Genomic DNA, 11,932 nt, shown 5'->3' on the forward strand with positions numbered 1-11,932 from the left:
CAGAATTAGCAAATTAAAAGCCCATCCCCTTCTTCCTTTATTAATCCACCCCACCCATGTTATGCATGCAGCAGATTGTGAATGTGTTGTGACAGATAAAAAAAAAAATAAGCTACAGGAAACATACAAGGAATAATGCACAAACACACAAGTTTGGATGAGACTGACCACGTGTAGAGTTCTTCAAACTGAAAGTAATTGATGTGATATTTTAGGTTCCTTTTATGAGCAGAAGGCAGGGACAGCCTGGTGCTGTTTGGGAAGGGGGAAATTAATGGGTACTCCCTTCCTTAAGGAAACAGGGACAGCTGACTAAAGCTGAACTTCACTTCAGCACCACCACAGCACTTGTGCATGTTGACACGTGGATATACTTCTCCCAGGGCTCAGAATCAAATCTCTTCCAGTGCAGCTCCAGCATTTATTTTTCATGAAGTCCACATGCAACCAGCCAGGTGAGTGCTCCAGCACTTTGCCAGCTCTTCTCTCTTAGGGACAGATGACTTCCTGAGTGCCCAAACCCACCCTGCTACCACATAAAGTTGGCATTGTTTGCTTTTAACTGGTGCTCTCAGATTAACTCAGGAATTTAATGGGATGACTCGTAATGGTGAGAGAATAAGCAATGCCCAACCTCAAAGATGTATTTTAGGTTTACTTTCGTTATTTCATTCTGGGGTGTAATGCCAGCTCCTGACCCCTGCCTCTCCTTTCTCTCTGAACAAACCTAACAGCCCTCTCTGGGAAATACACTCATGTGGTTCTGATGTCATTACTTCTTTCCAATTCTACTTTGTGCCAACAGTTACATGTGCAGTGCTGACCTTCCAGAAAGATATTTCAATGCAGAAACACTGAAACAAGGATTTCATCACCTAGTGCTTTAAAATCCATTTGTGTAAGAGCCTCCCTGAAAAATGTAAATGAGTGGAAATCCACAAGTCTAATAATACCATCAAATATAGATGTGCAAGACCTCAATGAAGTTTCAGCACATTACAGGAATTCTCACACCATATCCACAAACCAGCAGTAGTAATGAAATTTTTATTATAAAACTGCAAAGAGCACAGGTTGCTTAGTATTGGTTTCTTCTTTGTCCCAGTTTCCAAGTGGTAATTAAACAGATGACTGCAAAAAAATTCAGACTTTTAAATCTATGTTTTTATATAGATATATATACCAGTTACCCTGCTTGCCATACTGACTGTTATGATTACTGCAGCTGGCCTTCTGCATAATCTAGATTATGAAATTTCACCAAGGGAGACCTGCATCAAGCCTTTAACACGTGACAAGAAGTTATGAGCTGTGGCTGGAAAGCAACAAACTATGGAAAAATTATCATATCTGTAAATAACACCTTTCCATGTAAACTACTACTAAATTCACTACTTATTAGGCTTAACTATTCAAGTTTCATCTCTCAATCAATCTACATCTATGCGGGACAGATTATAAAGGTCTCGGATTCAAATAACCTCTTGAAACCACAGGTATATAAGATAAAGTACTTAAATCTGATTTCCCTTCCAGTTATATTCCTTGAGGCAGAGCCATTCCTCAAACTTGAACATTGTCATTTCTAAACTAAATGCCACTGAGCTACTTCACTTTAGTCTGTCAGGGAATTTTTCCTGACATCAAACTGTTCTGGAGATCTTTTCAGAGTACCAGGGTCTTTTTCATGATAAATCATGGACACCACAACTGAACTTGGTACTGCAGTAACCAAAGCATCCACAGAATATACGTGGTTTGTTGTTTATACACCCAACAATTGAATTTTCTTCTCTGAGCCACCACTTTGGCAGCTCATGTTTAACTGGCTGCCAACCATGGCAACTCAGTTTGTTTCCAATGTCATCTACATGGTGATTTCCATAATTTTCACTCAAATCATCTGCTAACCTCACATGCTACAGTTTTGTCCTCTTTTAAATTATCTGTGAAGATATTAAATTGATTCAAAAACACATCCTTTTCATTTTCTTTAAACAGATCAAGTAGAAAATTATTTATTATGTCTTTTTAAAATATTCCTCTGTATGTTGAGCTTTAGCCTGATGTAATTATACTTGCAAATATTTGCAAGTGGGGCATCAGTGCAAAGTCTTAAGCATCTAAGAATGGCATTTCAGCAGTTTGTCAAGTGAAGCAGTAATCTCATAAACAAAACTGAGCTTTACAATTCCCATCTTTGAGTGATGTTACAATCAATCCCATGTTTATTAACTTCTCAGGTTGCCTGGGAGACTTAGTAAATCAATTTTCCTATCCTTCTCCTTTAATCCAACTGAATAAAATAGACTTTAAAGGGAAACATCTTCCTCTAGGCACTATCACCACACTTATGAAGATATTTTTGTGCTGTGCAGCCAGAAGAACTATCAGAACTTAATATAAAAAGTCAATTTTTAAGAGTCAAACTTCTGGCATATACCTTGAGGAATATGAGCAAGGGTATAGTAATATTTGTTAAATTAACTGAAAGGAAAATATTAATTTAAAGCTCAGTGGCAACAAGATACGAAAAAATCAACTGAATGCAAAAAAATTGGCTTGTGCATCAAATGACAGCTAAAATATGTTAGTATTTAACAGAAATTAAAAATGCTAGCATTTTAGAAGAAAAACACCCCAATTAATTAATTAAAACCTCCTTCCTCTGTTTCCCTCCCCACCAAAACCACAATGTTGCCCTTTTCTGGAAAGTTCATACATTAGAAATTTCCAGTGAACGTCTCAGCAAGATTCCCAGGCTAGTACACTTCTTGGAAAACCAAACAGCAGCAGTGACAAAATCTGCCTCTAGTCTCTGGCAAGGCTGTTGGGGCTTGTCTTAAAGAGAGAGGGAGAATTTTGCACAAAAATTTCAATGTGAACTTTCTGGCTGCTGCTTCTGTGCTTAAGCTTAGGCCTCACACATAGAGGAGATGAAGACATTAAAACAAATGGTAATTATAAAAACAAGTTACTGAATTTGAAATTAGAGGGTCAAAGGAAAGCAAAGCTGCTATTTAAAAAAAATACAAAAGGGAAATGGAGGAAAAGGAAAAGAAAGCAGAGAAAGATAAGGAAGAAGAAAATAAAGCCAGGAGGAGGAGAAAGCAGGAACTCGGGCAGAAGAAGTGTTACAATTGCTGATTAATTCAAGTGTTGAAATAGCACAAAATGTATTATATTCAATTAAAATGCCCTCATTTCAAAACTGGTTTGATTACAGACAGCAATAAGCAATTTACATTGTTTTAACTGAAACAATTTTTCCTCTCAGACCTGTTTTTGCTGCTGATTTACATACTGTTTTTTGCTTGTGCAGCAAAGCTGGGTCAGCTTCATGTTCTGCAACAGCAGTGCTGTGTTGTATGGCTTATGTCAGCTACACAAAGTGTGTTAGTATTAAATGAAGACTAAAACAAACAACCAAAACTATAATGGAAAATAAATATGTCAGAAAAATCACAGATGGGCAACATTTTACAGTGAAGGTTTACAAGAAAAAAAATTCAAGAACCAAACCATGTTGTTACACTGAACATGTACCTTTAAGTTTAAAGGCTAGAACTAAGGCAAATAAATATAATGACCCTTGCTAAATAATTTAATCCATTTTACATGTGAGGGAACTGAACAGCCCTACAAAGGCTGGAGAAAGAAATATAAATGTTTCTGAGCAGAGCTTACTCCAATGTTGGGCAGTGTGATTATACCAGATTACATCAAGGTTTTCCTTCTGGCATCTGTCAGGCATAGTAACCAACACTGCTGTGGAATCTGCTCCCTATTTGCCAGTCTGATGGGTTAGACAGTTTCCAGCATTCTTATGACAACACAAACACTTGGTAGAATATCAGAAACGGATTTAAAAGCCATTTAGTAACATTAAATTTATCAAATTAATGGGGAACGGAACTGTTTGCAAAGGGTATGTCTGCAGTGTGGGGGATCAACAGTGTACTTACAAAATGGCATAAAAATGGGAGATATTAAAAAAAAAAAAAGTAATCCAGCTTTAAAGAGCAGCAACTGTTGCTCTGATAAACAGAGCATACCAGAATTTCAAAAAGATTCATTAGGGATAAATACCCCAGAAAAAACAAGCAAGAGAGACTGGTGTCACCAGTAAAACGCAGCGAGCTCTCCTAGTTAGGCTGGAGGAGAAAACTTTTGGTAGAGATACAGAGGGCTACTCTTGCAACCCAAGACCCAAGAAATTACTCTCCAGAACTCCCATCTTTTACTCAAAATATAAACCAGCAAACATCCTACAGACACCAAAGACCACTTTTTTTTTTTTTTTTTTTTTTGAAGGCATGCATTTTCCATTCCTACCAAAATAAGTTCTATGGCCAAATTTGTAGCCTGTAACTGATGATTAAAATAAAAGTATATTATTACTGCAATTCTTCCTGCATTTTCTGCTTGTGTGCTCACAAAAATAACTTCTTCCTACATTTCTTCCCCAATGCAACACTGTCCATAGATGAAGTGCAGATCCCCAAGGTGTTTACACACTTAGGTCTCAAGACCTCCTTAAGCAGATTTACTGCTTTTGGAAAAATAGTTTATCAACTTAAGAAGCAGTGGAACATTCAGAAAAACAACATTCTATTTCAAAAGAAGGCAAGTCATGAAATCACAAAAACAACACTATTGGAGATTATATCTTGTATCTAGAAACTGATGTGAGAAAGTGAAATGAGTAAGGAAGGCAACATTTCTGACCTTAAGTCTTCAAAAGTGATACTGCAAAGCCAGTTAGAACAGATAAAAATTATATTAGAAATGAAAATTAATATACCAGAAGAATTGAGTTAAAGCCTGAGCTTTAACTGTGCTACTTTGTCTGCAAGTATAATAGCATATACTAACTGAACTGTGTAAAATCCAAAAGCCCCTCAGAAATTAAAAGCAGTAGCTGGGTTTCCACTCTTCCAAGAAGTTGCAATAATTAGAAATACAATCCCGACAGCAACATGTTTTGGAATCTTAATTTTTTTCCACCTGGGAGCCTTCTGTTCAGCAGAGGAGAAGACCAAGGAGTTTTGATCTTTGTAAAACTGTTCCTTAAAACCACAGACTTGTAGCTGTTTTGGAAATACTTTTCCATTAACTCTGGCATTTACACCAATAACTAGAAAAGGAGAGAACACTGTTAACATTTAAAATAGTGGAAAAAACGTTGCTTTGTTTCTGCCAAGAAGCACTTCTATTATAATTAAGGCTCCTGTAACATTTCCTTCAGGAAATGTCTCTCACACACATGGCCAGCTGCTGGCCCTGCTCCTCCTGGTCTCAGTCCCACAAGACATCCAAGTACGTGTTCTGATCAAGAGGCAGTCCCACTAGAGTGCACAGAACTATTTACCTGCTTAATTATAGGCAGCCACTTTGGTACCCTGCTGAATCAGGGCCTTTCATACTCTTTTGAATCATCCTGCAATGGAAGCCATAACAGAAAAATCTAGGAAGCAAAAAGGAAGAAAGAACCCCCAAATTAACAAATTTACAAAGAAATTTCAGAATGCACCTTACTTAGGCAAGTCCAATTTGAATTCTGCTATATGGTTGGAGTATTGCTTTTCCTGGTTCCACAAACCACCATCGCTCATGTAGTCTCATAAATAAGCAAAATTTTAACAACAACACAAAGAATCCTGCTCTGGCTTTTGAAAGTGAAAGGTTCTTTATTAGAAAGCAGAGACTGATTTTTCCAGCAGACAATGGATTTCTTCAAAGATGCCAATGGCATCTGAATCAAACCCAGTCAGGAGGCAGCAATTTCAGAAGAGCTAGGTTTGAAATGTATTACTCCCTTTTCCATCAATTTCCAGCAGTCCCTCAAATGCACAGTTTTTACAACTACAAAAATACACATTCTTTGTAAACGGGAACAATGACTGGCAGTCCCAATGGAAGAAAAAGCCTCTCTAATCTCTCCTCAGGCAGAATAAACAAAGTTCTTCATCTCTTAAAGCTCTCAGTAAGATACTAATAGATGAACGGAACAATCTCAGCCCAACAAACAAATCAGCCCCACAAAATTCTTTTAAACCAGATAAAAGGTTGCTCTTCCCTGTTTGGTGTCTCTGGTATAGTTCAGCAATGCAGACAAAATATCCTGACAAACCAAACTTGCGCTGGTAGTGACAAGCCAAAAGTGCTTGGAGAGAAAGAGAAATCTGAAATGAACCTGCAAAACATTGCACAGAATAACTAATGAAGTGCACCCATAGTTTAAAGGATATTTTGATGGCACCTCAGTAAAACGTGTCATGCCTCCCTGAAAGGTCCCATTTATTTGCAAAAGAACAATTGCTTGGCTATAAAAGCCATGTATTTCTGAAAGAATCCACAGTGTAGACTTACAGTGTAAAAGCTTCTTCCAGATGGACTAAAGATACATGTATTAATAAAAAAAAAAAAATTAAAACTGTAAGACTCCTATTAGAATAGTGAAAATGCAATTGGGTTTTGTCACCCTGGGGATTTAGATTGCTCCAGGACAAACACTGTGGTAACCAATAACCAATTGTGTTATTGAAAATAGCAAATAGTCCAGTACAGCATAATGACTGCCTCTGAAGGAAGTCAATGATAAAGACCTGAGACGAAGAGCACTGAAGCCATTCAAAGCAGCCCCAAGGCCACAGAATACACCTAAGCAGCAGGCAAGCACTGGGTGTGTGGGAGATGCTTTCCATTTGGCTACATTTTATGTAAAAGCTAAGTGAACTCCTATGGCATGTGCTGCGCTTTTTACTGCCACAAAACTTGCAACTAACCTGCACAGCTTATTTTTTCTGCAAGCAAGCAAGCCTCCAGCGAGTCTCATGTTCATCAGAGCTACACATTGCTGAAAGGCCGAGTTATTAACATAGGCTTTTTGTCAAACGAGGTTCTCAGAAGAGTCTAAGACACTGATTAACAAACTACGTAACTTCCCTTCCTCCCATTTTAAACCAGGGCCACAGCCGGTTTGGATTTTGGTTCTTGTGGTTTTTACAGGTAAATCTGAACAGGCTCTGAAGCAAGAGGGGAGCTCTGCTCATGGGAGAAGAAAAGCTGGCAGCTTCCAGCCACCCGCCACTGCCTAATTTGCAGGAGCAGATGGAGAATGACTTTTGGATGGACAGAAGCTCATTTCTGCATGTTTTTGAAATACAGGAAACCATCACATTCTGCAGAGGCGTCAAGTGTGATGCATGTCTCCAGAGGTCAGTGCAGGCACACAGGGTGTATGTGATATACTGCTCCCCCTCTACTTAAGTCTTCTACTTTTCTGAAACCCATCAGTAAGTAAAATACGTCCACAGAAAAGTTTACATACACACACACACACACACATATATATATATATATATCTCAAGAGTTGGTTCCAACATATATCCTACCAATAACCTGAAGGAGGTTCCGTGCCAGTGCATTACAATTCCCCTAGCCCTTCACAAAAGCTGCATTCCCCAACTCACCCACGCACTCCACACCTTGACAACAAACACCCAGGGCAGCCCTGGTCCCCCTCCCCGCAGCCCGGCTTTGTCCAGGGACCCATTCTGCTCGCTCAGTAAACACGAGCAGCAAACCTGCGGCACTCATCCCAGCCCGGGCTCCGTAATGTATGCAATTACGCTAATCTGCGAACAAGGCTGCCAGTGGAAACCAAATACGAGAACGTCAGCATTCCTGACGAACGTGCCACGCTGCAGCCCGGCACAAGAAGGAAAAGCTCCTTAACATACCAATTGGGACTTGGGATGGCGAGGGCTTTCGCCGGCCTCCGCTGCAGCGAGGAGTCACGGCCGCCACCCTGAGCGAGCCTCGTGAGGAGCTCAACAACGAGGCCAAGGGCACAGAGCCTTCCCGTACCTGCGGAATGTCCCAGCTTCCCAATAAAGAAAAGGCTCTTGGCTGCAGGAAATCAAACTGAGACTGGGACAGAGATTAGACTGCAGCCCCAAGTTGAGTGGAGTAGGTCTGCCATGAGTGCTGCCTACAGAGCGGCCATACAGTGCACAAACCGCTGAAGTGGCATCACTCGCCTCCTTACCAAGCTGACCGCTAGGTTTTTTTGTTTATCCCAAACCACAGCTGTAGGGAACTGGCAAGGTGTCCTCCGATGAAACCTGTCCCATTGCCTCTCCAGTCCTCAGCCAGATCCAAACCTTCGCCTTCTCCCAGATTTTAACCACCCCCACCAGACACAACAGCCAGGCTATTCCAGTAGTTGTAAAGATGTCTGTGATGCAGGAAGCCTGCTCCCAATTTATTTTTTTTTATGAAATAAAAAAGCAACGTTTTCTGCTCATAAAAGACCAGTGGATCCTTGGTGGTGTACTGGCATGTCAAATACTTAGAGTGAAACAAACCCCGCAACGTTAAAAGTCCTCACGGTGTATTTACAAGACTCTTGAAGATGGTCAGTGTAAAAGAGCAATAGGCTCTATTTTCTATGATTGCTGAGAATATGCAATGCAAGATCCTACAGCTTTTCACTGAAACAACTACTGCGACAGCCACTGTCTATCTGATTAAACAGCATTTACTGTCGGTTTAAACACAAACCTATGCCCTATATCAAGAATGACTCAGATTAAAACCAACATGTTAAAAGCAAAAGATAAATACCCCACCTGAGGAAGTTACTCGGCAGTTAACACCTTTTCACCACAAAAATATGCTCATTAACTTGGGTCGACAATGAGGCTGCCTGAGAAACTGAAGGAAACTTATATGTGCTTCTTTCATAGTTACAGACAGAAATCAGCCACCAAAATTAAAAAAAAAAAAAAAAAAAAAGAGGAACAAATACACAAGAAGTTTCCAAACCTTTTCATCTTGTAAAGTCTCCCTGCGCTAAAAAAAAATATTAATAACGAAGTTTCCATAAGCCACAAATTTTGCATTGAGACTTAAACACATCAGTAATATTTATGTTGCATTAACGCCTGATTTACACCAGTCCAAAAGAAAACTTCCAGCGTGAACACTGAAAAGGAAAAACAAACAAAGCCCTCAGCGCCCTGCCCTGCTCTCAGTCTCCGAAGAAGGGGCTGCGACCCGGGCCGCAGGACGCTGACCGCGGGGGAATACTCCCCGCAGGTCGCACAGGGGCTCCGCCGAGCCCGGCGGGGCCGGGGGTGCTCGATGCACTCCCGGGGCGCCCCCGCCCCGGCGCCCAGCAGCAGCCGTGCCCGCCCGGCAGCGCAGCCCCGGGCCAGCTGTCAGCCGCGCGGCCGGCCCGCTCCGCAGCTCCCCGGACTCGCCGCCGCCCCGCCGCTGTCCCAGGAGCCGCCCCGGGACCGCGGCTCCCCGCGGGGAGCGCTCGCTTCCTCCCGCTGCCCCGCCGCCCAGCAGTGCCGCAACACGGCCCGGGGCCCCGCTCAGCCCCGCGCCCCCCGGTGCCCCCCGGCCGCGCAGGTGGCACCGCGCCGCCCCCGTGCCCCGCGAACCTGTTCGCCGCCCCGTCGCCGGGTGGGCTCCTGGAGAAGAAGCGGGAGAAAGTGCTGTGCCAGGAGGGGCCGGCCCGCCGCCGGCTGCCCCCGCCGGACATCCCCGGGACCGGACCGGACGGGAGACGCTGCCAGCAGCCGCCCGGCACCGAGACCCCGCCGCGGCGGCAGGCGGGAGGCGGCGGCGAGCGCGTCCCCCCGCCCCGGGGAGGAGCCGCCGCTCCGCGCCCCCGCCCCTGCCCTGCTGCCCGCGGGGCGGGCCCGGAGAGCGCGCGCGGGGGTGGGTGTGGCTGCGGCGGCGGCCGCGGGGAGCGGGGAGCGCGGGGAGCGGAGCGGGGAGCGGGGAGAGCGGAGCGGGGAGCGGAGAGAGCGGAGCGCGGGGAGCGGAGCTCCATCCGCGCCCCGGCAGGCGGGAGGGCCCGGCCCCTGCCCCGCCGAGCGCCCGGGGCCGCGGAGGGAAGCGATGGCCGCGGAGGGGGAGGGACCGCCCCCTCCCGCGCCAGGAGGGGGGCACGTTTTCTTGGGTTTGTTGCCTTTCTTTTTTTAAGTTAATGGGTCATAATTAGGGCGAACAAAGAGAAAAGATCAGAGGTAAGAAAAACCCCAAACAAACCAAAAACCAAAAAAAATCCCACCCCCCCCCAAAAAAAAAAAAAAAAAACCTCTGAAGAAAAAGGTTAGGCAGCTTTGAGAATTTGCGGTCCTGATGACTGCAAACGCCAGCGCCAGCCTACTGCTCTTTAAGTCGGGCCAGCTTGGAGATCGTACACTCGTTTGTCCATGCAAAGTCAGGAACTGGCTTCGTGTTGTCCCAGGCACAGCGTGGCTGCCACAGCATCTGTGCCCGCTGCCCAGCGCAGTAAACATTGGCATCGAACAGAGCTACACGGCAGCAGCGGCTGCGGCTTTAGCTCTCCCCTCTCTGCCACTTGAGGAAGTTCAGACAACGCTTGCTGATGACGAGTGGCTTGGAAGAAAGGGGTTCCCCTGTCTTTTAAAAAGTTTACTTCCTAGAAAGGAGTTTGGTAGTTTTTTGTTCGATTTTGGGCTTTTCAATACCAAACCCTTCAGTTTTCTCCCTCTGAGAATTGTGGCCACTCTTAACTTGACATCAAACTTTACCTAAGGATGACCTTGCCATTGCAACAGCACAGTGACAAATACTATCCTCATTTTATAGATCGAGGTGATGCACAAAACCTTAATGATTCACTGAGTGTGAGCTACTGGTAAAACAAACCAGCCTTGCTGCACGGATTTTAAATTCAGAACCACACTTTATCATCTTTGTGAGCATCTCTGCTGTTCTTTGTGACTGCCTCCACCTTACACCTTTCTATCAGCTCCTTTTGTTTTGTGCCATCTCAGAGAACTGTGGAATGGCTGAGGTTGGAAGGAACCTTAGGAAGCCACCTGGTCCAACCCCTGCTCATCCAGGACCACCTGAAGCAGATTGCCCAGGACTATGTCCTGATGGCTTTTGAGTATCTCCAGCTCCAAGGTCTCTGGGTAACCTATGCCAGTGATCTCTGTTCTGTAAGGTGTTTTCCATTTGTTCACCTTGATCCATATCCAAACCTCTTTCTTGACCACCGTGTCATTGTGACAGGCAGATATGAAGCTGGTACTCTAGGCCCATCTGCAGAGCAGCAGCAATAAAACAGCCTAAAAAAACCTTACTGTCTCCTTTTCTGTCCTCAGCTATGAACAAATCTTTAAGAAATGTGCAAACAGTTCTGCTTTGTATAGTCCAAGTCTCATACAGCTTTGATGTGGAATTTAGAAACACAGACACAGCTGGATATTGGATGTGCACTTAGAACTTTTAACCAGTCAAAATCGGGACTAGCTGGTTGGACCTGGTTGGATCACAGGTTACAAAAAGTAGCTTTCTCATGGAATAGAAAACAGTCACAAACTTTATTCAGAGGACCAACACTTAGTACACAAGGTTCTATCCAGTTTTCAGTGTCCAGACAAGGAGCAGACAATTCTCTCAGTGACAGATGCCCCAGACTTTGCACAAAGCCATGGAATGTTTCATTCCAGAACAGCATAGAGGAAAACAAGAAGCCACATTTTTAGAGAACCTACACATAGTCACCAATTCTCACAGAAATGGCAGTAGGGGTTAAAACTGCAAAATGTAACAGCAGCTCCCAATGGAACATTATAGAGGAAACACTCCTTCTGACATTCAAAATAGAAGTCGTTAGGCTCCAAAACCAAATTAGAAAAGTGGCAATTTATTAGGACTGCACTAACAGGCTACAGGGAGGCTTAGGCTCTTTGTGACTGTTTATTACTTTTAGTTCTTCTCTGCCACATACATCACATAGCTTCCCTATTGCCTAAGTAAGATCTAATCCCTGAATAGCAAGGTAGCAAACCTGAATATAATAATTAGTATTTATAAAGCATCCGGTGTCTTCAAAGGACTTAAGCATTAATTAATCCTCATAATCACCTCAGGATGT

At 43.6% G+C, this 11,932-nt stretch overlaps 1 protein-coding gene across 2 annotated transcripts in view; it reads right to left on the reverse strand.

Moving 5' to 3' along the window:
- Positions 1–9,638, reverse strand: part of CRYBG3 (crystallin beta-gamma domain containing 3) — an 80,833-nt gene extending 71,195 nt beyond the window's left edge. For both annotated transcript variants that reach the window (XM_021550174.3, XM_085590229.1), the window contains exon 1: positions 9,456–9,638. In XM_021550174.3, the coding sequence (XP_021405849.3) occupies positions 9,456–9,556 (101 nt within the window). In that variant the 5' untranslated portion in view covers positions 9,557–9,638. The remainder of the gene's footprint in view (positions 1–9,455) is intronic.
- Positions 9,639–11,932: the final 2,294 nt, after the last annotated feature.

This window comes from Lonchura striata, chromosome 1 (assembly GCF_050655825.1).
Source record: "Lonchura striata isolate lonStrDom1 chromosome 1, ASM5065582v1, whole genome shotgun sequence".
Taxonomy (NCBI): domain Eukaryota; kingdom Metazoa; phylum Chordata; class Aves; order Passeriformes; family Estrildidae; genus Lonchura; species Lonchura striata.